General features: G+C 40.6%; 1 protein-coding gene across 1 annotated transcript; it reads left to right on the forward strand.

Moving 5' to 3' along the window:
- Nucleotides 1–1626: 1626 nt before the first annotated feature.
- On the forward strand, nt 1627–23910 carry slc1a4 (solute carrier family 1 member 4). The gene is made up of 8 exons (XM_022193122.2): nt 1627–2315; nt 9293–9335; nt 12121–12186; nt 17985–18151; nt 18345–18578; nt 19491–19685; nt 19779–19913; nt 20449–23910. Exons 1-8 carry the CDS (start codon nt 1801–1803, stop codon nt 20678–20680), a joined length of 1587 nt encoding a protein of 528 aa, XP_022048814.1. The 5' UTR covers nt 1627–1800; the 3' UTR covers nt 20681–23910.
- The last annotated feature ends 3992 nt before the right edge of the window (nt 23911–27902 follow it).

A 27902-nucleotide genomic window follows, 5' to 3' on the forward strand; every position in this document is an offset into this window, starting at 1 on the left:
AAAGTTTAACTCAACTTAGCAACAGCAGAACCGAGGTCAGTGAGGACAACACAGACGGCTGTCAGGAACAGAGGCAGTGAGACAGAAGGCTGTCTCTGTCTCTATCTGGATATCACTTCTCTCTCATTTGGATGCATTAATATGTCGACTTTCATAGCAGGATCACTAAACCATGGCAGCGTTTTGAGTATTCTTTGTATAAAGATGTGCAGCTTATTTTACTTATATATCATATACTTATTTTTCTATGTAATATTGTTTGGTATATTTACACTAAAATCTCAGAAAATGGGAAAAAGCTGTTGCATCCCCACAAAATGCTATCCAACATCACAACTATAATTTATAAAAATCAGTAAATAACAGTCAGCTCGGTCATAGAAATGAGGTTCAAAAAAATATTAAAATCAGAATTTCCTGTTAGAACAGTACTCAGCTGATTTGGCACTGAATTCACAATTAAAGGTTGTGTATGTCATCCCAGGCCAGCTGCCCAATCGCTTCATTCTGGCGCCATCACGTGGTTACACAGCGGCGGTGCAGTCGGGATTCACACGAGGACAAATATGTACGATTCATCAGCCCACAACTCACAACAGCAAAGTGTCTATCTGAGCCCTCTGTTTTCTAAAATAATTCATTTTAAGTGAACAATATCCATTTGTCTTTCTTGATTTGCTGCCGTTTCATTCAAGGGAGCTGCCATCAAAAAGAAAATATGAAATCCAGCGGACTGCAGCGCCCTCTAGGCGGCGCAGCGCTGACCGTGGTGCTGACACACCTCTGCTTCTTCCATCACCGTCTCACTCTGAGCATGCTGGCTCACTTGCTTGAAGAATGGTGATCATAAATGGTTGTTAAAACACAATTTAAAAAAAAGAAGTCATGATCTCTTAAATGTTCTGTGCAGGATCATAATTTTGCCAAAAGTAGAATAGCAGATGATGATTTTTTTTTTTTTTTTATCACCTGCTACTGTTGCAATACAGCCAGTATAGAAATGACTGGGGTTGGGTAGCTGCAAGCTGCAATACAGAGGACGAAAGATCTGTGAAAGCATCAAATTTAATCCCATTGTCAGACCATAAAAAGTCACTGAATATACTGATCCTGGCTTTTTTTTTCTTCAGAAAACAAAACAAATCAATCATATGCATTATGTAAGTCATGCTTCCATGTTAAGACAGAGCTAAATCAGTCAATAGCAAACTAATATGATGATCAGTCTGACTGCAAGGTTCTTCTTTATATTACTATTACTAGGCTCTGTTCAAGTATTTGGATAAACTGCATTTGATGCGGAGGCATTATTGTTTCATTGGAATATCAGTAAAGCTCCATTAGATTGAAGTGATAACAGGGTTCCTCATAGAGTACAAATCATGTGTGAGTGTTAGAGAGGAGAAGGAAAGAAGAGCACACTGCATCTGAGACGGCTGTTTTTTTTTTTTTGTTTTTTTTTTTACTTGTCGTTTTAATCTTAAAAATCATCTGTTTCTCATTCAGCCCAGGAAAATGTGCCACACTGCCAGAGACCCTGGCAATTTCGCCTGCTCTTGCATCATTTGCTCTTAGTATGAAGTGCCGGCTTTTGTGCGCATGTTCCACTGGCTTTTTGTGTCGTCGCTCCCTCTCCATTGGCTCTCCTCACGCTCTGCCTCTGGCTCTGCGCTCCTCTTTTACCCCAGACCAGCCTTCACACGCCAGAGTGCGTGCGCCAAACGTGTGTGGGTGAACATCCGACCCACGCTGCCTGCAACCGGACTCGACTTCCCACGCTGCTCTAAACAGGAAAAAAAGATGGAGAAAAAGAGCGAGATCAACGGCCACGCCATGGCCGGTTCGGCGTCCACCGACCGGATCGTGGAGAAAAGCGCGCAGAAGAGCTTCAGAGAGAAGCTGCTGGAGTTTCTGAGGAAGAACCTGCTGGTGATCTTGACGGTCTCCGGCGTGCTGGTGGGCGTCGGGCTCGGGATGATGGTCCGCAACATGAGCCTGACCAAGGCGCAGATGACCTACTTCGCCTTCCCCGGAGAGATGCTTCTCCGGATGCTGAAGATGATCATCCTGCCCCTGGTCGTCTGCAGCCTCATCTCAGGCGCCGCCAGCCTGGACACCCGCTCCCTGGGCAAGCTGGGGGGCATCGCTGTCGCCTACTTTCTGGTTACCACGTTGATCGCCTCAGGGATTGGGGTGACTCTGGCCTTCATCATCAAACCAGGAGTGGGCGCAGGAGCCCTGAACACCAACAATCTGGGACTGGAGAGCGTCAGCAGCAACAAGGAGACCACCGACTCCTTCTTAGATCTGGCCAGGTACTCCTTTATCTTTCTTAGCATTCTGTTCTGGGAGCCTGAAGGCGCAGCTTGGTTCGTTTTACAGTGGTTCTAAGGGGAGTTGTACCACAGTGCGCCTCAGACACTGAGGACACTGGTTAGTTACACACATGAGCGCCTCGACGCGCGAAGTCATCCAAAGCATGCGTGCACACACTCAGCGTGTCCTTACTGAAGCACCCAAGCTATCCTCTGTTACCATCAAACACTGGGTCTGTATGGAAATGAATGCAGTGGCAGTAGTTCTGTACTGGTGCCACTGTCTCTGCAGGAGAATGAAAGAGAACCCAAAGTTTCTGGGTTAAAGTTAGTGTCATAATGAGCTATTTCAACTGTCTGACTGACTATGGAGAGCAGGTCAGTATCCTGCACTCCAACTGTCCTCACCACTATTTGTTTAGGTAAGGTTTACCGTTGACCATGTAACATACCCTCTTCAGTAGACTATTTATACAGAACCATGGTGCTGTGGAAGCCAGTTCTTAAGTTATGTTTACTTAGAAATTAACCACAAGTGTTGTGTAACTCCTAGAGTTGCTTTGATTTGCAATTCAAATTGACAGTAGACACACGGCACTGCACATGTCCCCAGTACAAGACGTTACTGCCTGTTTCAACAAGTTTCACTGTGACTGAGTAGTTATTGTTGCATGGATCAGGCACCGTTGTTACAGACTTATGTCAGGTTTAATTATGCCTTTGTTTAAACTTTAGCTGGAAGTAGCTAGAAAAAGCTATTTGCATTTTTCTGTCCACTCAGCCAATGGTGGAAGTGCATTCACTCCGGTACAGTTTTGATGTACTCCCACTTTTCTTGAGTAAAACTTCCATGTTATTCTACTTGATGCTTTTGCTATATCACAAATACTTTAGCTTAAACCACACTGCACTTAATTGCTGTACTATTAAGATATTACACGCAAAACACATCACAGTCAAACAAAATGTCATGCTTAGTTAAAGTGTTAATTATGCAAAAGTGAATACAGTACTTAAAAGTAGCTCCACCTTCACCAACTGCAACAGAAACGTGCTGCTTAATGCCTCAAAATAATCAATAGATGCAATCTGTAATACTACAACACTTCCACATAATGAATACTTTAATTACATTTTTCCTTTCTGTGCTTTTGAGTTAGTAAGTCCCTGAAGGCATCACTCTTAACAGACTAAACCTCTGAATGCTTCTTTAACCACTGAGCTCGGCATGCAGTGAAAGGCAACGTTCAAGGGCCACTTACAGTAGTTATGTCTTTTTTCTTGCTTTGTGCTTTGCGTGGGAAAGGGAAAGGTAGACTTGCCTAGTGGACTTTTGCAGGGGCATGTCAAGATCTGGCTGATTTTACACCACAAAGATTTGGAATTATGTCTGTTTTTCATGGTTTGGTTTCCAGTTAAAAAAAAAGTTTACAGTGTTCAAAGTTTTTTTGCGGTGTTTTAGAAACAGGATAAACGAAATGTCAAACCCCATTAATGCCTTTTTCATAGTTCACATCAGTGGATCCCTGACGACACTCTAAGGAGTCAGTAAGCACAAGTGCAAAATGTACTAATCTCTGACTCTAAACTGGCAAATAGTCATTGTCTATCCAGAAAACTCTTTACTGTGTAGATGGAGGTTTTGTGGTACAATTTTGCTCACTGAAGCCAAAAAGGCTTTTTTTGAGTTGACATTTGTTTATGAAAGCTCTACCGATAGCTGCAGCCTATAAATACCGGCATGCTTACTGGCCATCAGTGGTCCTAATAATAAATTCCCACAGTGTGAGGGAAAGCTCACAGCTGTTGAAAGAGTTGAGTGTATTCTGAGGAAGGCAAAGAGGTGGAGGGATAAACGCTGGCAGCACAGTGTAGAACAAACTGAACACTGTCTGCTGCAGTCAGCACTTCTCCGTTATCACAGTCACAGGTGGACACTGCTTTTATTTCTCAGAGTCTTCAGAGCCACGCTTTAGAGCCTGTAGTGGTGACCAGCTGCTCTAAACGTGAACAAGGTTCAAACCAGGAGAGGATTTGAAGTTCTGATGGAGACAGTATTTTTTTTGTGTGTGTAATTCTGAGCTTACACATTTGGATTAACGGTGAGAGTTTAATTGTCTTAAAATAAATCATTTCTATTCAAACAGAGTATACAAACACTAAGTGGTCATTTACACCAGTCAAGGCATAAAAGTGTTGACTTTTGGCAGAACCTTTGATTTTATGGCATGTTCAATGTTCAAGTTAAAATACTGTCCTAATTAACTATCTCCTCCATTCTATTAGGGGACTATATATAATTTCTCTGTCCACCACTCCCTGATTAAATTCCAGAACAGCTCAGAGTATCACTCACACAAAGCAGAAAAAGAAGAGGCCTGTTGCTGTCAGGTTTCCAGCAGGAGAAGAGTTTTGTTAATGTTTTCGCTGTGCTAGCAGCATGGCTGGAATTATGTTAATAGACAGAGACAGAGATGGGTGACAAAACTCCTCTCTTTAATTATCCTAAGTTTGATCAACACTAAAGCTGTTGATAAAAATAAAAATTGTTCTTTCTCAACTGCATTTCTATGTGTACAGTGAAGATTGTTTTGAAAATTAGCATCCAAGTGGAAGAGAGAACTTGTAAACTATAGCCACAAGTGCAACTGAAAAAGGTTAAGAGCCAGCAAACAGACAGAAGCACTTCAGATGACATGACAGTAGCTGAATGAACCTTATTTCTGCTGTCTTGAATTAAAATAATCATGCATGATTTTTGGCTTTTATTAATTAGGGAGTCAAGCTGTTATGTAACAGAGTATTAAAAATCTGTCCACAGAGAGGAGGCAGTGGGGCTGGAGGAGGGTCTATGGGAAAAGCATGCCAGCTCTGTGCTCTGGTTTCCCAGGGTTAATCCAGACCATTGCCTCAGTCATGTGATAGGAAGAAACTCAACTGCTTTCATGGAGGGAAAAGGAGTTTAAGAAGCCTTGTGTGACCGTAGGAATTTAGCCAAAAAATTACATTTGTTAGTATCATTAGGAGAAAAAAGAAATGACTAAGTGAAGATATAGTGGCTACCTGCCAGTGTGTCCAGTGGAGCTGACATATTAAACAGCTGAAGCAGCGTTTGGCCCTGAACTGAAGGCAAAGTTGACGGGGGTCATGAGGTTATGAGCTGAATTGCTTGGCTGTGGTCTGGCCATGGGAATAAATGTGAGCAAAGTCTGTATTTCTTTGCACAATACAGTGTGACCCCAGAGGATAACGTTACCACAAACACACTAATACATGGAAAAGGCCTGCAGGCTTCCAGTAATCCCTGTATGATTATCTTACAGTAGTGAAAATAAACTCAGCGTGGTGCCTATACAGACAGTCTGATAAGGAAAATGTTTTGATTACGGATTTATATTAGTGACAAAATGCCTGATGAAGCAAACCGAGTGAAAATGAAAAACCTGATAAACCTGGATAATACAATCCTCTTCATTATTGTGGCTGTTGTGAATACAGAACAAAACAGCTTTTTTCCCCACCAGATTTGCTATTTACTTCAATTTTTTTTAGGAGCAAAATGCTGGTGTTGAATATTGATTGTGGATGGTGCTATGTCCATTAGTAATACTAATAATATGTTCAATTTATATAGCGCCTTTCACAAACCCAAGGCCGCTAGTAGTCAGTGTTTGCATTTATTTGATATGCATTGACATCTGTTATCGCTGTGGTCTATGATGCTGTGGATAAATGCAAATTATGCAAGTGATGAGCAAACACAAACAGCAAAAACGCAAAATCAAACAAGACAACGGTGACGTGAGACAAACGTTTTACCAAAATGAAGACTTGACAAAGCAACAATTGCTTTGTTAGCAGCATGGTTGTTAGCTGTTTGGTTCACCATGTTGGTACACGGTGGTTTACTTGCAGATCAACTGATGTGTTAAAATAATATTTGTCTAGATTTCTAGACTGAATCTACTGCCTTGAGTTTGTTTCAGCTGCATGTGTTTGTTGTTACAGCAAATTTACGTAAGTAAATGTTGCGCCCTGATGGTAGTTCATGTAGTTCAAGTGAGGTAAAACAGTCACCTGGACACTTTCCAGTCCAAAAGTTATAAACTTGTTGTTTATAACTTTGGAGTGTTCACTCTGGCTGTAGGCCATGACTTGGCTAACTAAGTGTTATATCACATGCATGGGAATAGCTGTTTGTACATGTTTTATTGATACACTGGTCAACAACAAAAAAATTGTCTGAGGTTTTAAAGCTGTTTTAAGATAATTTTGGGGTGCAGAATTCAAATATAACATTAGTTTTGCGCTATCAGGTCAACTTTTTTAACTATGACCATTTGTTGTTTTTCACCTTTTCTTTATATATACGCATATGATTGCTTTATTGTTTACGCATCTACAACTTACAATCACTATATTTTTGGTGTATATCTCTATCGTATATTGTTTTGGATGATACCCAGTTTTTGTTTCTTGAAATGTCTTCAGTAAATTGCTTATTTTTATTCTTTGCACATCGGTGAATACCATGGCTTTTCGCAGAAGAGCTTGCAAAAATCAACCTGATGTATTCTGCTACATCTGTGGTGAATACACATTGGCACCTAACAGGAACTCTGTTACAAGCTTCATAAAGTGTGCCTATAATGCCTATTTTCGTACAAAGCTTGGTGACCAGGATAAAGCCTGGGCCCCACATATGGTGTGCAAATTATGTACTGAGTATCTGCGTCAATGGACAAAGGGCAAGAAGAGTTGTCTAAAGTTTGGAGTTCCCATGGTTTGGAGAGAACCAGCAAACCATGTCACTGACTGCTACTTCTGTGCTGTAGATGTAACTGGGATTAACAGAAAGAACAGGGGCAGCCTTACATATCCTGATCTTCAATCAGCACGTCGTCCTGTAGCTCACTGTGATGAAATCCCAGTACCCGTCTTTGGAGAGCTTCCAGATATTAGTGAGGGAGATTCCTCTAGTTACCATGAAGATCAAGAGGATCAGGTGTTTCTTGATGATGATGCTCCACATCCTTTCACACAAATAGAGCTAAATGGTCTAGTTCGTGATTTAAGCTTTTGGCTTCCCGACTGAAGGAAAAGAACCTTCTTGCAGACAGTACTCACATAACATTTTACAGAAACAGACACCAGGAATACCTCTGTTTTTTTCTCTGAGGAGAATGATTTGGTGCATTGTTCAGACATTGCGGGTCTCCTGCACAAGCTAGGGGTGCCAAAGTATGACCCCCACATATTAGAGACTGTTCACTGATAGCAGTAAGCGATCCCTCAAATGTCCATCCATCCTCTATACACCGCTTTATCCTCATTAGGGTGGCTGGAGCCTATCCCAGCTGACTTGAGCGCAGGCAGGGGACACCCTGGGCAGGTCACCAGTCTGTCACATGGCTACATATACAGACACACAATCACATTCACACCTATGGGCAATTTAGAGTGATCAATTAACCTCAGCATATTTTTGGACTGTGGGAGGAAGCCAGAGTACCTGGAGAGCACAGGGAGAACATGCAAACTCCATGCAGAAAGATCCCAGGCCCAGGCCGGGATTCGAACCGGGATCTTCTCACTGCAAGGCGAAAGTGCTAACCACTACGCCGCTGTGCAGCCCTCCCTCAAATGTGTATTTTGTAATAAGAAAGCATTCTTAGATAAGAAGTATTGGCATAACTCAGCCGTTAACTCCACAGAGGTGTATTTGATTTGGGCAAAAAATTAGATTTTCAACCAATCTGTATAGCTTCAAAACCTGACCTGATAGAGTAAAACGGATGTCATTTTCGGATTAAGCGCTACTTAATCCCCCTAAATCAGTTAAAAAACTCTAGACAATTTTTCAAAAATTTTTTTTTGTTACCCAGTGAATAATTAACCTCTTCCACTGTCGAGGTTCCTGTCCTGAGACCAGGCCATATCTGTTGTAGTAATACAACCAGCACTCTTTTTATTTTGAAGGTTGCCAAATCTCATTCTGTCCTGGTGATCAGATGCATAAGGTGCAGGAGATTTACTGCATTTTAAAATTCTCCTGATCTTTTATCGACAGAGACCAATGTTGTTCAGTTTGCCCTCAGTTTTGCAGCTGTTAGTGACTAAAACTAGGGATGTGTTTTTGGTAGAAGTTTCAAAAAGTAGCCTCGGGCTTAAAGAGAAATTACATTCCTTAAGTACAAGAACAGACACAGACAGATGAGGATTTATTACCTAAGGGTTCACTCATGAAATTAAAGAGTAGAGCAACATGCAGGAGTGGTTTTGGTGTCTGCAGACAACACGGGTCCAGATGAATGTTTCACTCATGTAGCCTACTTTGCTGATCTTCACTGTTTGTTCAGTCTGACCTTTGGGAATGCATGGTCTGGTCTGGTAGTTGTATCCTCACACCCTGCCAACACTGATTTCATGTCATGGATGTAATTTTGTATTTCTGAGTGGTTACAAAAACAGCGATGAGTATCATCTATGTTGTCTTCCAGTCTTATTGTGAGCTTAGTGATAAGCTTCACATGTGCTAGTGACTACTTTTATGGATCAACTAAAGGTAAGATGAAGCATAAAGGAATACAATGAAATCCTCAGGAGTAATGGCTAATCCCAGCAAAGAGCTTGCTGATTTGTTTCAATAAAACATGAAGTCGACAGTAGATCAGTGTCTCAACAACTGCTCTGTCAGGGAATTTAGGACGCAGTGGAGTTTATAGAGGGTCCTGGGAAACAAGCCAAAGTGCAGTGAGTGTTTGATGACAAACCAATTCAGTGAACAATTTACTGAATGGATTAGTCAAGATGATATGGTCAAGTGATTTTGAAAGATTTGCTCAGTTTTGATGCAAATGTTTGACTTGTTGTTGTATTTTTTTTAAATGTGTCGATTACAGTAGCTCACACCAGAGAAACAGTCTGATGGTTGTAATTTTCTGTGGCTCTAATTTGTTTTCCTCTTCTTTCCACAGGAATTTGTTTCCAGCAAACTTGGTGGCTGCTGCTTTCCGTTCTGTGAGTGCCAATGCCTCCCCACCACCCGGTGTTGTCTTCACTTTTTTTTAATCAACCTCCCCACTTAGTGTCTGTTTTACCTCACCACATGTGTCTCATTTAGTTTGCTCATCAGAATTTATTTCACCCACCACGCGGATGCCACTCTATGTTCATTTACAGCAGCTGTAAATTCTGACTGTAACACTGAGAGCCTCATAATGCCTCTTAACGAGGAGACGTTCACAAGAGAGACCACTGCTCTCCCCCGCTCACCCGAACGCCTCTTTTCCCTGTCCCTTACCAGCCGTTACCATGGCGAGACCATTCCATTCCAGCCAGCCTAGCAACCCACCTCGCCTCACTACTCCTGAACACGACCCGCTCCACTTCCTACAATTATGATCGCTGTCTGTTTAAGCTAAAATAGGAACCAAGAAAGTTCAATATTTGGGGATGCAGTGATACAAAACGACTATGCACACACAAAGGAAAGCACGTACACACGCTTAAGTCACGAACTCGCATAATCGGACCAGTGGCCTTAAACTTTACTGAAAGCAGGCCTGTAAATTATAAACTCACAAACAAGTCAGTTACTTCTTCCAGAGAGAGTAGTGGATTTTCAAAGCGTGGTTGGGTCACAGAGTTTAATATACCCCACCAGTCACCCTCGACTCAGTCTATACTGTGGCAGAGCCCCTGTGGAATGGGTCCAACTGTGGATTAAACCAAGAAAGCAGAGGAGAGGAGAGGTTTACACAAAATGACAGGCAGCTAGATGTTTAAACAGACATTTAAACAAACGAAGTGTAAGATTTAGATTGTGGGGATAGCTGACATTTTAGCTTTGAGACATTAATTATGCACTGTACAGCTCTGCATGTCAAAGAACATTTCAGAATCAAGCCTTTTATAAGGTCTATAGATCTGTGTAGATGGTGGAAACCTTTATCCTATCGGGCTGCTTAGAAGAAATGCAGAGAGAGAGCTTTGTTGCAGTGCTGGTTACTGAAAAGATGGTTTGACTTTAATGCACAGTGCCCAGCTGGCCCCCCAAGTCTACATGCATGCACATACTGCAAAACACACAGAGTATAACAGACAGACTCTTTAACAACCTTACTGTCAAGCTGTCATATCAAGTCTGCATTTCTTTGCACCAACATGGCCGCTTATACTGCAAAAATAACTATATTACAAAAAGAAGTTAGACACAAAAATGCGACATTTTCATAAAACTTGAAACCTGTTTATGCTTCTCTGACTGTGAGACTGTGAGCAGGGGGAAAGCTAGCATGACCTAAAATAGATGTACCAACACATTTAAGGCCTAGTTCACACTAATAGGGATTACTGACAAAACAAATATTGACCTCTGTGTTTGGGTCTCTCATCTCGGTGCAAATGGGGTTTTAGGTCACTCAAGCAGAGATTTTGTCAAACACGTTCTAAAGAGCAGATTTTTTAAGAACTTTGGTTCATCTGTCATGTAAGACAGTTAAAAGTTCACAACTTAGCATTGTTGCATCACTTCACCAGCATGCTAAAGCTACAGTGTCTGCTAAAGCTAATTAATAAACACACTGTGTCTTGCTTATTTAGTCCGTGGAAGACATAAATGTAACAAAATGGCCGTTCGTGGTTTTATTAGGGGTGTGCTTCAGTCAGCCGAGTGACTTACTTCCTATAGCTGTGTCATTAATGCGTCCAGCAGAATGGCTACATAGTAGCACTCAGAGCAAAGGAGTTATACCATGTAATTCTTCTTTAACCACACATTCTCATACTTACATTTCAAACTTCAAATGTTTTTACTTCTAGTGTTTATGCTAATCTAAATGTTCCAACTTTGTTCTCAAAACACTGAAATAACAATAACAACAATAATAATAATCTTCTCATTTAACTCCTGGCAAAAAAGTAAATGATTGTATTCCAAATATAATCCATTTCTTCTAGTAGTTTCCCATGTACACAGGGATTCAATTCTGGCATCTTTATCCATAGCTAGGATAAAATCCTCACATGAAACAGAAAGAAACCTAGTTTGTTCAGCTCTCTTTTGACGTTATTTGAACATGTCCAGGCTTCTGTCAGCATCAGTGAGGGTTTGTTGCTCTCTACTAAGTCACTTATCTCACATGTACCAACTTCCTGTCAACAATTCACTGCTGCACTTATGACTATGCTGACAGAGGCCTCGGAGATGATTTCCCATGCCACAGAACGTTCACTGGTCATCCTTGATGAACTGGGACGAGGCACAAGCACCCATGATGGGATTGCCATTGCCTATGCTACGCTGGAATACTTCATCAGAGACGTGAAAGCCCTCACCCTGTTTGTAACCCATTATCCTCCTCTGTGTGAGCTGGAGCGAGTGTATCCTGAACATGTGTCTAACTACCACATGGCTTTCTTACTCAATGAACCCGACATCCCACTGATTTCTCTTTTTGATAACGGGTAAAACAAGAGCAGCAGAATCATATCATCATTCATCACCATGTCTCTGGATACTACTACTGTGTGTTTTATACGTACATGGGCAATAAATGAGATAAACCTGGATAATGTGTTTATATGTCATAAATCCCTTGTGTTGGTGCACGAGTAAGCATGTAAATAGACTCATTTACTTCCAGTTTACATAAACAGAGACTTTTAATGAAACATATCAGGATACAGCTTGCACATTTTTAAATATTAGCATGTTGACACTGTAGCCACTGTTTCAGTAGTAGAATGGACTAAAGAAAGCTGAATTAATAAAATAAATGTGTTTCTTTCCTTTTTTTTGCAGTATGCCACTGACTATAAGATGGTCGCTGTAGGAAATGACACTAATGGGACCGTCCTCTACCAAAAGGTAAGAAAGGGTAGCATCCCATGCATGCAATTACAAACTGTATTTACAAAAGTTAAACAGTTATCTCGGTTAAATTGACTCCTGGAGGTTAAGCTCCTGTCCATCCCTGGAGCACATGTTTGGTCTGTGTGCTTTGTGCATACGTGAGTCACCCATGGGTGCAAACTCACTGAATAGGCACTGTTTGTGATACTAATGGAAGACTTTATTTTGGGACAGTGGGTTCAAGGTTGATGGGGAAATGCTGATATTTCAGGGACAGTGAACTAAATCATGTGAGCTCTTCAAACAGGATTTGTTTTATGTATTCACCATTACCAGAACCAGCTGACGTATAAATACTGGTGCTAGTAACTGTATCTCCCTTCATGACCACAGACGCAGGCAGGTCTTTTAAACCTTTGATGTACAGCATGGATCAAAAGTGACCCAAATCCAATGGAAAATGGGTATCTCCTGACCCACACTACGCATCAAAGTGTTAAAGCGGCCGTTTATTCTTTACAACCTTTGGAGCAACTTCATCCTTAAAGATACACCAAGCTCATACCGAACGACCTGCATTGTGCATGAACAGTAGCAGTACTTTAAGAACAGAATTTAGAATAACGATAAATGTTCAGACGTGAAAGAAATATATACGCAAATAAGTGATACCTCGTTGCACTGCCTGTCATGAAGGAGTTTCCTTCTTAAAGTCCTCTAAAGTCCATAAAAAGTCTCTCAAACATGTCCAATCCAGCTCAGGAAGTAAACTGTTCTCCCGTCTATGCTGTCCACCACCAGAACCAAAAACATGCAACCTTATTTTCTACATAGAAACGTAACTATTTTCACTGTTTGTAAATTGTAGTATTCCATAAATTACTTATTAACTTATTCAGCTTGTTAAATTATAACTCATGAAATACTATTTATTACATGAAATTATAACCATATAAAATTATTTATGACATGAACTTAGACCTTAAATAACATTTACAGTAACTATTTTTTAAAAAACTGTTAGAATTTCATGATGGTACAATCTGATGTTAAATAGATCAATAGGCTTTTCAAAAAGAAAAGATAAGCCACTCTTTGATACAGGCTTTTACCCACTCTGCTGCTGTAGACAAATGCAAACACATGAAGAACAAATACTGTTAGATGACATCTCATGTAGTCTGCAGAGTTCAAACACACTTTTGTTTGCATTTATCGTTTAGTACCAAAAAGCATATTAGGCTTTCAATACAGTTATCTTAACACAATACTTACAAGTCATGCACCGTGTAGTGTAAAAATGGGATATAAACCACAGGCATCATCTATGCAAAAATTCCAAAAATTGAAGTTACTATCCTCAGCAAGTCTGAGTTCGTGAAATCAGATCGGTATCCTTAACCAGCAGCTTTTCCATGCAACACTATCCAGCGCAACACAAAACTGAATTTTATTCTACCAAGACTGTAACCTACTGGCACTGATTGTAGCTTTATAAGATACCCACTAAGTCTGGATAACCCAACATCTTTTTCCCTTCAGCTGTATCAATACTGTTCCACTTTAGAAAACCCGTTCAGGGGTTTAGATAGGTGCTGTGCTTCTTTACATACAACAGCAATTATCCTCACAACGACTTCATCATCTTCCATTGTTTAATGTAGTACCATCGATATGGATGTTTTGATTGTCCAGCATTTCAACTTTGTGGTGTTTTAAGTTTTTTTTTTCTGGATTCACAGCTGGAACACAATAGAAACAGAATCATTTGGCTCTTAAGGTGTAAAAGTATACTTCAAATGAAGTAGTAAGGCTCTGTTACAATCTCTAATCTCCAGAGTGGAGATTAGAGATTGGAGATTGTTGGAGGTATCATTCCACACCTCTCTGCAGCTCAGTTTGTGGGACTTTGGTTGCTCGGATATCATCTCATCTTTACTGTTTTTAATTTTGGTTGACAGATACCAACTTTTGCCTTCAGACGTGATTGAACAACTTTTGAAGCATCCATCCATTATCCATATACCGTTTAATCCTCATTAGGGTCTTGGGGTGGGGGCTGGACTAAGCTGACTTAGGGTGAAGGCAGGAGACACCCTGGACAGATCACCACTTTTTCACAGGAATGCACATAGGGACAAACAATCACGCCCACATTCACATCTACGGACAATGTAGAATCATCAATTAACTTCAGTGTGTCTTTGGAGTATGGGAGGAAGCTGGAGTACACAGAGAAAACCCACACATGCAGAGGGAGAATATGCAAACTCCATGCAGAAAGATCCCAGACCCAGGTCCGGGACGTGAACCAGAGATGTTCTAGCGTAAGGCAACAGTGCTAACCACCGAGCCACTTTGCAGCCCCCTTTTGAAGCATACTGAAGTCCTCAGAATACATGTTTGCAAAGCTGCTTCAGAAATCTTAGAGACTGACTAAGCATTGCCTGTAGGGAAACACTTGCTCTAACATCAATTTGTGACGCCCTGTGGGGAAATCTCCCCCCAGTAATTGTACCAAAACATAAATATTTGAAATAATTACAACTACAGTTTTGGTGGGGTGTTGGGTTTAACGGGAAGTAACATTGGTCTGTAGTTCAGCAAAGGAGGTCAGAAGTACAGCCAAAACTTGGCAGCTTTAAAACAAATACAGCTCTTTTTTGTGTTCAAGTCAAAGTGTTAACCACAGTGATACAGGTCATATTGACTCAGCATATGCATAGCCACTGAGCCTGTGGCGAAAGTAATGTGTCACTCTATACCGGGAACAAGCAGCAGGCTTCCAGATTACTGCTGAGCCTCTTCCACGCCGTGATGTTGCATCATACACAAATTTATGATGAATTTGTTCACTTGTCAGCTGGAGAGACAGAAGATTGGAAGCAGAGTAACAGATGGTTGGGAGCACACAGACTGTTGAACAAAAGCATTTAGCATAGTAGTACAAAAGTCTTTTTAGGCTTCTACCACAGCAGCATCCTGTTAGCTCATCCAAGGCGTTGCACTCAGATGGTTGCTACACAGTACTGAAGGATGCTGTAAAAATGCTGAGATTCTTAAGAAATTTCATGACACAAAAAAGTCAGAGGTGTCCATACATATATGACAATATGATTTGCAAGATTCTGAACATAATTTGAACAATCTTTTAAATCCTGCTACTTTGCCCCAGTGGCCACAGCTTGGACCCATTGACCCAGTATGGGGGAACGGTTGGGGGATCTGAACTTGGCATCTGTCCATGGTATTTGTCTATCATGGGTCATGGTGGAAAGTCCTTCCAGTGCCAGGGGATGAAGCTGGTGGAGCTGTGGGAGAGCTCAGTACAATGGAAGGGGATTGAGCTCAGGATTTGTCCTTGTCCTTATTCGTTATCCATCATCCAGTTCATTGAATTCTTCAACTCTACAGGCCTACGCACCCACACACGCACACTCTGGAGTAAGAGGTGTCATACAAACTAGCGCAGACTGTATCAGCTCTATTATTCAACAAGCTTACCTTTCCATAATGACAGGGTACACATAAGTCAAAGTTTACAGTGTGCGACCATCAGTGAGCAACTGCTATTGTGTGAAAGTGTTTCATGACCGAAGAAAACTTGTCCCCTCTAAAGTCCCTCTCTGGTCATTGATTAAACCCATAAAAACTGATGTCTGTGCATCAAAGTTACTTATTTAGAAGTTGTTAACCACGCCTGACGAACGTCAGCGGGGTTACTGCATTTGGTGCGGTATCTGGCTGGGTAAGTGTGTTTGTATGTATGTATGTGGCTATGTCCGTTCCGATATCTCTGCAAGTGCTGAAGTCAGGATAATCAAACTTGGCACTGAAGATCAGTCTAAGGTCGCCTGCTCAGTTGTGGAGTTACAGGTCAGCAGATCAGATAGGAAGGGAGATACGTACGATGATCAAAATTGATACATATTGCATCATTTGTATAGGGAGGACAGGGTTTTTGCCAGTAGAGGGCGTGGTTCTGCCCTTACTGAAGGCTCGTCTAGTTTTCTTCTTTTAAATGAAAATAATCCCTTCCTCCCAAAAAATGGCGTGTCATTCCATGCAGCTTGAGCACACCAGCTCACCAACGACTCTCTCTAATTTAGTCCTACATGTTCAAACCAGGGACTAATTCTGAAGAAGATTAATGATACTTAAAGGTTCTCCTTGCAAGTTTAGGTTTGTTTTGTTTGAAACCCCAGATGTCGGAATCTGTGACTGTCCTGATGTTTTAAGGGAGAACTAGTAATGCTAGTACTGTAGATTATGGATCATTATTTCAGTCTGATTGGTCCACCACTGTTGTCCCGACCAGTCGACTTTGTACATTCATTGTCCCCAAAAAGGTTGTCCCAAGGAATCTGGTAGTAATAGTTTCACTTTTCTTCCTCTACCACATAATGAGATGAACATTTTGTTTTGGAGAATAACACAATGTGCTACAGATATTCAGGATTGCAGATCTGCTGTAACAGCTTTGGTTACTTTTTCTCTAGTGCCACCATCAGATCCACGGTCAAATTGTCTCAGAACTTATGACATTCCCATCAACTGTACTGCAGCAATAAGAGACAAATGTTAGCATGTTAACACACCTACAGTAACTACAATACTAAACGTATTTTAGTATTGTAGTTATTGTGAACACAGGTCGCTTTGTATTGCAGGAACTTTGACAGACGCAAGGTGGTACAAATATTGACATGAATGCCCCACTAAATTGGCCCTTTCAGCCTTTCTGTTTCATTGTGGTGCAGGATCCAGCAGCTACAACTGTGAAACATTAAGTCCAAGTGTGCTAAACTATGATAATTAGCAGTTCTGTGAGCATATAGGAACCTCAACAATATATGATTGTTATAAGAAAAAAAATAACATAGAGCTTTATTAAACCCAGAGGAAATTCTTGTTTTATGTGGCAAATTTTTCATGGAAGTTGGTGATCTACTAGCCATGCAGCATTTTATCAGGCAAGCTCTGAAGTACTTCCCCTTTAAGAAGTTCTACAGAAGTGGTCATTGGAATCAGAACATGCACAAAGGTTTGGACTGCACTAAAAATGCTCTCAAGTTTTGACAGCAGAAAACATTCCAGTGTTGTCATGCTGACAGATGACAGATAAGAATAAGAAAACAATAAATTCTTTTGTGGCCAAGGACAAACTCACATAGCCTAATGTGTATCACTCCTAGTCTTTTTATGTTTTAATTCAACTTAGCTATAAAAGCTTTCATAAGACAAAAAATAGACATTTTTAAACAAGTGACTGAGTAAAATTGTTGTTTACAGTTATGCTCATAAGTTTACATACCCTGGTGAATTTGTAAAATATTCTCCATTCTTTAATGAAAACATGAATGATCAGAGCAAATACAATTGCATGACAATAAATAGCTTTGTCTGAACACCAGCCCTAAATGAAAGAAAAATGTTTCCATTAACAAACATATTTGCTAAAAAATAAAGGACAATATTTCACAAATTTGGCCAGGGTATGTAAACTTATGAGCACAACTGTATGTCACACAATTGACTTTTGTCCAAGTAACCAAGCTTAGCTGCTAACGACACTGTTTGAAAAGAATGTTTTTCCTACTGCAGATGCTTGATGGTATTTGGAGAGATATGTCGACAATAAAATACAGACAAAAGAAAGTAGATTACATTGTTATGATGAAACTGTCAACAATCTGCATGACTGGTTTTGCCATTTTTATTGGAACTAATTGGAAGGATTTTGACAGCTCTCCTTCCCACAGTCTCTTCTCCATATTGAGTCTCTCACTGTGTGACTGTGCTGGGTGTTTTAGGTCCCTATTGGCACAGAAACAGATGGCATGAACATTCTTGGTCTGGTATTATTTGCCATGGTGTTTGGTGTGGCGCTGCGGAAACTGGGAGAGGAGGGAGAGGAACTCATTCGTTTCTTCAATGCTTTCAACGAGGCCACTATGGTGCTGGTGTCCTGGATCATGTGGTGAGTGGAGCTGGATGCATTTAAAGGCTCCTATTAATAAAGGTTATATATTTGAATTTAAACTGGTTATGTTTTGTGATCATTTTTAACATGTTAATGCTCAGATCTGAGCAGGCACATATTGTCAGTAAGAACCATTTGTTGCTGTCCTCACCTTCCTCCAACTGCATTCCTTACCTCTTTTGTGTCTCAGGTATATCCCCATTGGCATCATGTTCTTGGTGGGTAGTAAGATCGTGGAGATGGAAGATGTGGTTCTTCTGGTCACTAGTCTGGGAAAATACATCTTTGCTTCGATCCTGGGCCACATCATCCACGGAGGCATTGTCCTGCCTCTTATCTACTTCGGCTTCACACGCAAGAACCCCTTCAGTTTCCTGTCAGGCCTCATCACACCCTTCACCACAGCCTTCGCCACCTGCTCCAGGTATTCTGTCACGTCACATGTCTCTGATGAACTGTAAACAGCAGTCTGTGCCAGTGCTAGAAATCTGTGGCAGTTAAAAGTTACATTGACTGAACTATCAGACCCTGAATCAAAAAGAAAAGTTGTCATGGAGTAGCTACACTGTAGAGCAGGAGTAATGCACATAGTTTACTTGGATTTAGTCTTGTCACCTGACTGTTCCTCTCGTTCCACCATCTGCCCAGTTTGCACACATAAAAGACCAAACTCTGGCAGACTGCCATGACACATACATCTATCGTGTGCCGCACTCAGACACAATGTTATCTCTGCCTGCAGGGTGTCATATAATCTAATACACATATTGCCATAACTTTGTTCAGCACATTTATTAAAAGGTAACCCCTCTAGTCTAATCTTTATTGTAGCAACATCCCCAAGGCAAACATTACATTTTTAGCCTCAAAACTGGAAAGGTTTTAGGAGAATAGGTAAGTAATAGGTTCATGATAGTCATTAAGAGTAGTTAGAGGATTTAAGTGAAGCTACTTTCCACCACTGAATCTATTTCAAAAAGTTCTTGGCCTCACCAGTAAACCATCGCATGCCCTGAAGCAGCAGCAGCCAACTTGAAGCAATCCTCTCCTTTTTTCTATGGCTGTTTAGAACATTTCAGTTTTTGTGGACAGTGACATAAGGGCTTATAGTTTACAGTTATGCTCCATAATGGGAGTTTTTGCTCCTTGTTTCCCGATGAGGCCAACAACTTTCTGAGTCATGCTTTGCATTTACAAAGCATGCACCTTAGCATCTTGCTGTAATCTCTTAATCCAGGTAGGACAATGTGGACATTTTAAGGCCTAAAAGGGGTAAAGGTTGAGAGTAAAGAGTGAGGAGTAAGGACAGTAAAGACAGCACTGTTTGTCTCACCAGTTCAGCAACTCTTCCCTCCATGATAAAGTGTGTGGAGGAGAACAATGGTGTGGACAAACGCATCAGCCGCTTCATCCTACCCATTGGGGCCACAGTTAACATGGATGGAGCTGCCATTTTCCAGTGCATCGCCGCAGTTTTCATCGCTCAGCTCAACAATGCTGAGCTGAATGCCGGACAAATCTTCACCATTCTGTGAGTTAAGTTTAAGTCAAGGATAGTAACAGAAACCTACATTTTTCATCCATGAATCTAATTAATTAATTATCACATTATTGTTATTTCTAGGGTGACAGCCACAGCCTCCAGTGTTGGTGCTGCAGGTATCCCTGCCGGCGGCATCATCACCATCGCCATCATCCTGGAGGCCATCGGCCTGCCGACCAACGACCTCTCCCTCATGCTGGCGGTTGACTGGATTGTGTGAGTAAAACTTCTAAAGCTTGTGTATATATGATCTGAATTTATTCCAACAGGGCCCTGAACCTGTGGCCCCCCCATAGAGAAAGAAATGCTCTGCTTTATTTTTTTTAGAGTGCTTTGTGGTATCAGAGAAAACATGCCTACTCAACAGCAAGTTAAACATAAACAAGTAGAGATTGTTCACATCTGAAAGAGCAGTTTCAAAAATCACTCCAGGGCTTCTGCAAGTACTCATGTTCCTGGTTTTTGTTTGAAGACAAAATGTAAAGCTGTAATTTACAAGGATAAGAATGATGTTGAAATCTTTAAACTCTTGATGAAGAAATCCTGGACATTTAACTCCAGATTATATATGTAGTATTTAATAAAAGGCCCATCAATACACATAGCGAAGGAAAAAGAAAGATAATCTGTGATAGTGGTTGTTGACCCCAAATGATGAGCCATGAAAAATGATAACTCTTCCAGTCAGTACTAATTGTAGTCACAAAATATAATTTGCCATGTTTACTGAGACAAACCTTGCCTCATACAGGGACCGTACCACTACGGTTGTGAATGTGGAGGGTGATGCTCTGGGTGCAGGAATCCTCCACCACATCAACCAACAGGAGATGAAGAAGCAGCAGCATCAGGAGGAGGAGCTGGCGGAGGTCCGGGTGGAGGCGGTGGCAAACGCCCAGGCAGAGGAGGAGACATCGCCACTCGTCACACACCAAACCAAAGCCCTAGAAGCCACGCCGGAAGCCATCGAGTCTGTCTTGTGAACTCAGCAAGACTTTCTTGCTCCTTGACCTTTTGACATCTCTGACATTGCTGCTGATGGGGCACTGTTGTGACTCTGTGTCCTTTCAAAAAAGGAAAAAAGAAAAAGAAAGTCACTGATGATTTCCCTTGTGCCATAGGTACAGTCTGTCTACAGCAGAGACAGTCCACAGTGCACCTGGTGCTACTGTTGTTTTTCAGTTATGTTTCCATCAAAACATTTTAACTCAAATTAGATTTTAATGAACTTCACAATTGTTTATATTCTTCATATTTCCTCAGTTATTTAAGTCAAATTTTTAGGTATTTTTGAAACATTTTCATTGAAGGATTTTGCCATAAGCATTGCTGGAAACAAACTAAAATAGGCGTAAAACATTCCCATAAATATGATAGTTCTGTTTTTCTCTTGTGCTGTATAAGACACTCATGGCCATAAGTTTGTATATTAGAGTATCATCATGTGCATTTCTTTGTTTTTATCTTCAGACAGCAAATATCATGACCAACATAACTGTAGAACACTAACAACTTGCCAAACATATTGTCTAACAAAAGCTTGACAGTGTCTGTCAAAACCTAATGACGCAGTGGATCACTTTGTGTCAGCTGGTAGGATAGTTTGTATTTGCGTTTTACTTGTTAAGCCTATTTGCTGTTCCTTCTGGATGGAAAAAAACTAATTATTTGTTGCAAAGTCACCTTAGATTGATGTGTGGACTATTTGTTCCCACTTTTCAAACAGTTTTTTTTTTTTGCCATAATCCGGAGAGATGTTTAGAAGGTATGTGAGGACTCATGTTTGCTGACTGTCAACAGATGATGTCAAACATTAACTCTTCAAATGACAGGTTAAGTATTTGGCCTATTTTCTGGATCATTCTCTTGTAATGTATTAGGGACCCACTGGCCCAGTGTGGTAAAGCAATTTGAACATTGCACCATAAGTATTACCATTATGTTCTCTTGGGAAAACCCACTGATACAACTTATACTACTATTTAACCCTGAGTAAAGACACAAACATGTCTAATATTAGCTTCTTGGTTCCTGGCTGTTCCCAAACATTTTCAAAGCTTGTTGCTATAATTTTGTAGTGGCAGCAGACTGTAGCTGTTTTACAGAACATCTGTACACCTGCCATGCCAGTTAGCTCTCACAGCTGCATTTATGCATAAGCTCATTTTGAATCAGGAGAAAATAATATGTTTTTAGGCTTTTTTTAAAAAAAACAAAATGCTATAAAACAGTCAATTAATGCTTGTCTGTATTGGTTAAACTAGTTATTACTAGTTGCTGTTGAGAAGTCTGTCTGAAAGTAACTAGTTTGGTTTGAGTTTTTAGCCAGCTAAAGCTGTGCTAGCATGATGTGTGCATAGCTAATGTTCAGGTGTTTAGACAACAGCCATGGCTAGCTAATTTGATATGTTAGTTAAATAGTAATTGTAACAAATTCATAAGGTATAATAAGGTGTGAAAACATTAATTTATAGTACAAAGGGTATTTCCCAGTCAAAAATATACACAAAACTAACAAGAAACTGCCAAATAGGAGCTGCTAAAGAGCAACCTTATAGTGTCGCCCTGAAGTTGAAGACTTCCAGCGTGACCACAAGGATGAGTTGTTGACGCTACTGAAAACACATTTACGGTGTGTAATAACAGTTAATTTAACATTAGCTTGCAAGTACTGTACACAGTTGCTTGACATCATGAAAACACTCCAGTCTCCCTTTTTATCAAAGAACCGATATCTGATTTACAGATTTCAGTAAGTCAATAGTTCACAGTATTTTGTTTGAGAAATCACAGCACATCCATTGGAAATTTTCTCAAAAATCTAATGTTTACACTCAAATACTGGACCAAAATGCACGATGAAGTCACATCTTATTGAATGTCACTATTTTGTGAATCCATCCTATGATTTCGGGGTGATTGTTTTCATTGGTGTCTTCGAGGTTTGACGTGGACCTACAGTGGAAGTTATATGAAGTATATTTATCTTTGTATTTGGACAGTTTGTGAGAGTAGAGGTGACAGTTCAGTGCATCCAAAGTTCTGTCACATCATCTGGATCTTGTCTTTCTCACTTCCCGGTTATCATGAGCTCACTGACTCACACTCAAAGCATATTTTTTTCAATCAGTGTGATCAATGATTGTCTGTGGTTGTGAGACCATTTTAAAGGGAAGGTGGATCATTGCCATAATCACAGCTCATTTTTTAAAGATTTTTTGTAAGGTGTAGATAGTTCTCCAAATTACTGAGTTGTGCTTTTCCTTGATCTAGGAAAAAGAGAAACTTTGAGAGCACCTGCTACTGCTGGTGTCCACACAGGGCCACGTGTGGTTTGACATGAAGGACACTGTGCCAAGTCAGCCATGATTTAGCTGCAGACTGACGGGATGAGCCTGTGCTGCTCTCTAGTGGCATTAATGTGAAATTGCTTAACTGAGTGTCTTTCTTGTGTTTGTCTGGAACACCTGGCATATCAGTAGTAATATTTCCTATTTATTTCATCTGTTATTTAACCTTCGTCGGCAGCAGCTGGTGATGAGGCTGTTTTGTCTTGTGATATTTTATTGTGTTTTAAAGTGAAGACCACTAGTAGGTTGGGCATCTTTACCATGTGTGAAATGAGCTCATCCATGCCATTGTCCCCTTATGCTTCATCATGATGGGGTGGTACAGCCTTGTCTGCCGATCGCAGTTACGAATCTGTCTGATTTAATAAAGTAGTATGTTTAACAATTTCATTAAACATTTCTCAGATGACTTTTCTAAGCTAACAACTGCTCAGTTAACCTAAGGCTTCTGACTAAGTCTGTATAATATACTGAATCTGGTACAATAACATGGGATTATATATATTGTGTGACACACACACACACACACACACACACACACACACACACACACACACACACACAGAGAGAGAGAGAGACACATTTGATATTAATTTATTGTAATTCATTTTATTTTTGTATTCTTTGTACTTTCTCCTCTTAACACTTTCAGTGTCAGAATTTTTATTACGGTACACTTTTTAAAAAATAAATTCTTCTGCTAATGTTCTTGATAACCTGCTATTAGAAGTACTTTAATTTGAGGTGTTTTTTTGTTCCTTAGAAAAGCTGCTACCCTGCTTGTACCATGTTGATGTCTAACACTGTCTATTTGCTGTTGGTCCTGCTGTCTGTCAACAATAAAGCTGATTTTTTTCATGCAAGCCAAATGAGAAGAATGCTGTTTTTGTGCTTCATTGTTTGGTGATATTGTTAGTCAGGAAGTCTGTGTGAACTCGGGATTTTTATCTGATTGCATCTGAATAAAAAAGGGCAGCTTTGTCTGCTTTAGCAGGGAAAAAAGAATCCTACAAACTGAGACCACACTGACCTGTAGAGGCAAACACAGAAAAAGATGAAGCTATTGTAAGGGCTAGTCATTTTTATGATGCATTTTGACATTTTTTATGCTAGTGAGAGGTTGATAAGCCTGTTCATCAATATGTTCACACTTGAGTTACACTTTTTTTCATCTGGCAGCTCAGTTCTCCCATTGAAAAGTATTTTTTCATTACTACTTTTCTCTTTTTCTAGTTACTGTTGTTTATCTCATAGACATGCAACAATGTAATGCAGTGCATTCCAGAGATAGTTTGTGCTATGACTACTATTATCAACCACCATAATTTGACTTTAAAGTACAAACTGAGCTAATAAAAGCAGCATTTGATTTTTATTGTGTGCTATTATAGTGAGATCTATTCATAAAAGTGTATAGTAAGATTTTTTACAGTGTGGATCGAATTAATTTATTAGTAGAAAAGAGAGTATAAGGTCTCACAGCCACTAAAGTCTTAGCAGCAGTAACAAGATTGTAGCTCTTTTACTGTGTTGTGATTTTATGCTTTCAGAAGGCCAACAGGTCCTTTATATTAAAGTCCCACCATGGTCATATACAGAACCCCCAAGAACTCATCAAAATGACATATTCAGTTGTTTTTTAAAAAAAGAAAATAATCCCGTTCTGACTTGCTCAGATGTAACTGTACACGAGTGGCTCCTTTAGAATGTGTGAATCTATGAAGTCCCTGCCTCCGTTCAAGCTCTGTAAAACTACTGTGCACTTCACAGCTGATTCTGAAGTAAAATATTGATACAGAAAGTCACTCCCTGCAAAGGTTACAGAACAGAAGAAAACAAACGTTGGTGAGTGACATTAACAATCTCCCAATGACAAAATGATTCATCTTAAATGGCTCAAGGCAATCAAAGCTTTCATTGGACATGAACTGATGAAACCGATGCTCTTCGCAGACTCTGACACACACACACACACACACACACACGCATGCACGCACGCACACACATCACACGCACGCACGCACGCACGCACGCACGTGCACACACACACACACACACACACACACACACACACACACGCATGCACGCACGCACGCACGCACGCACGCACGTGCACACACACACACACACACACACACACGCATGCACGCACGCACACACATCGCACGCACGCACGCACGCACGCACGTGCACACACACACACACACACACGCATGCATGCACGCACACACATCGCACGCACGCACGTGCACACACACACACACACACACACACACACACACACACACGCCCATGCCTCTACACTGCATGCCCGCTGGCACCCGGACACCCTGACCCCGATAGACAGGCGCACTGCCACACCTAGGTATGGAACCCCACAAGCAGTCAGGCCGAACTGACACATGGACTGTAACCCCAGCAGCAGACCGGATACAGACCCCAGTGTGGAGGACCCTCCTAAGGAAACATTGGAGTGAAAAAAATAAAAATTTTAAAGAGACACCAAATGACCAAAATGAGACACTACCAAAGTGAGACACAAAATGAACAATATGAGATACTAAATTACCGAATGAGACACAAAGTAACCAAAATGAGAGAGGAAATGAACAAAATGAGAAATCAAATGAACAATACAAGATAGTTTTTCTGCCACTTGAAGCTGAAACTTGGTTTTGTGTAAATAACTTTTTAATCAGGGTGCAACTCTAAATGTAATCCAGAATTAATCTATAAATGTGATGTTGTTTATTAAATTAAATAATCATTTAATTTCATTTATTTATTTATTGAATGAAGTTTTATTTTTGAGGTCTTGACCCAGCCCAAGCTCTCTATAAAAATGAGAAAAATTTCCCCATGGAAGATGGGAAGAAACCTCTGGAAAGGCAATTCAAAGAGAGAATCCCTTTCTGTGAAGGAAAAATTGTACCAACATACAGAAGGTCATCCCTTGACCCAAATTGAAGACACACAGAAGCACACCAGCTCAGACAGACAACAATTTGCTGATAGTGCAACAATAACAAGGTTTTTTCTTTCTCTCAGTCGGTATAAGCCCCAAAGGACGGTGAGTCTCCTCAGAGTTGATACTGGCAATGCACTTGTTATGTCAATTCTCCTGAATTGAGTAAAACCTAAAACCTATTCATCTCAACATCAGCCATCTGTGTCTCCTGAGTGTTCCTGAATTCGCATCCTGGTTTCCTCACCTGACATCACAGAATTCTCTAACACTTTCCACAGACCGCTGGGTGGAGGCTGCAGGAAAGAAGGCAGAAAAAAAACAACATGAGTTCTTCTGGTTTGACAGAAAACAGCATCAGAGCAGGATTAAGTGGAAATGATGACGGTTATTCTTACAGACTTCCAAGAAGTCCACGGGAGTTTGGGAAGATGATGGTACGACACATACGTTCAACGTCGGTGCGTATGTTAGGTTTCAAATGTTTCGTCAACTTCTCAAGTCTACCAGAGTCTGTGCAGACTTGAGAAGATGAAAATACATCTTGTTTTTTTGAGAAAGCAAGTATGAGTCAGTGTGAAGTGAATTTACAGGAAAGAAAGGAAATTTTAGCACTTTAAAAAAATGACAAAAGTTACATTTCATGGATTTCCTCGTACTGAGTGATGCAGACAACTGAAGTTGTACCATCCTCTTACAAAGATTTTAAGAGTTTGTAAAGTTTTTGGGAGAGGACGATAGGATGTACACTTTCTGCGTCTACTGCGTCTGCACACTGCCTTTGTTTTGTCTTCAGTTAAACTCAAGAATTCCCAAACAGCAGAAGTCTTCGGCATCTTGTCTTGTGTTTATGCAATGAAGTGAAGCGTGATGTCAGAGTCGGCAGCCACCCGGCCATTCGGGTGGTGGTAACAAACACAAATGGATGAGCTGAGATGAGCCGAACACGGCGGGATGAGCCGAAGTGGGCCGAAGGCGAAGGGAAGAGACGAGCTTATTCCTATTTTCGTCTGGGGGGAGGAGGGGGTGATCACATAGACATATTTGTATATATCTATGTGATCACACGACGGGATGAGCTGATATGAGCCGATGTGGGCCGAAGGCGGAGAGAAGACAGTAATGCCGAATATTCGTTCCCGGTAACGTCTGACCGGGGGGCGCGAATATTCAAATACCAAAATTAATATCCGGATACTGCCGTAGCGAACGAATATTGGGATATTCGGGATATTCGGGTCCAGCGTCTACGGGAACAAATGAGTCCATGTAATGTAACTTTCATCATTCTACAAAGTCAACCAGAGTTTGTGCAGACTTGGGAAGATAATAGTACAATGTATATGTTCAACATCAGCATGTTTCGTCAACTTTCAAAATCTACCAGAGTCTGTGCAGACTTGGGGAAATGAAAATACAACTTCTACTTTCCGAAAATGCAGTGCAAGTACAATAGGGGGTGAAGAGACATGAATTTCGATGATGATGCAACTTACACTTTCCGCACTGCCAAGTCTGTAAGGTTACACGAGACATAATTTTCAATATTTTGGGAAAAGTTTCCAAACCCCATGAGTCTAGACTTGAGAATAGGATGGTACAACGTATGCCATAACGTTGGCAAGGTTATAAGTGTTTTGTAAATTTCGTCACCTTCCAAAGTCTCGAGAGTCCACACAGACATGGAAAGATTGCTTTACAACATGTACCTTCCTACAAGTGAGCCAATGAAACGCAAATTTCAACATCTTCCTTCGTTTGCACATACTCACACAGTCTTAGGAAGATCATGGTACGATGTGTATCTTTAACATCGGTGAGTACTTAATAATTCGTAAAGTTTATCACCAACCAAAGTCTACAAGATTTCATACAAACTTGGGAAGAAGG

Source organism: Acanthochromis polyacanthus, chromosome 15 (genome assembly GCF_021347895.1).
Source record: "Acanthochromis polyacanthus isolate Apoly-LR-REF ecotype Palm Island chromosome 15, KAUST_Apoly_ChrSc, whole genome shotgun sequence".
Taxonomy (NCBI): Eukaryota; Metazoa; Chordata; class Actinopteri; family Pomacentridae; genus Acanthochromis; species Acanthochromis polyacanthus.

What these genes read in the sequence shown, in the direction of transcription:
- slc1a4 (XM_022193122.2), top strand. Translation starts at nt 1,801, where the DNA reads ATGGAGAAAAAGAGCGAGATCAACGGCCACGCCATGGCCGGTTCGGCG. An exon ending in TCCTTCTTAGATCTGGCCAG is followed by an intron (nt 2,316 to 9,292) that starts GTACTCCTTTAT and finishes TTCTTTCCACAG; the next exon opens with GAATTTGTTTCCAGCAAACT. An exon ending in CTGGCGGTTGACTGGATTGT is followed by an intron (nt 19,914 to 20,448) that starts GTGAGTAAAACT and finishes TGCCTCATACAG; the next exon opens with GGACCGTACCACTACGGTTG.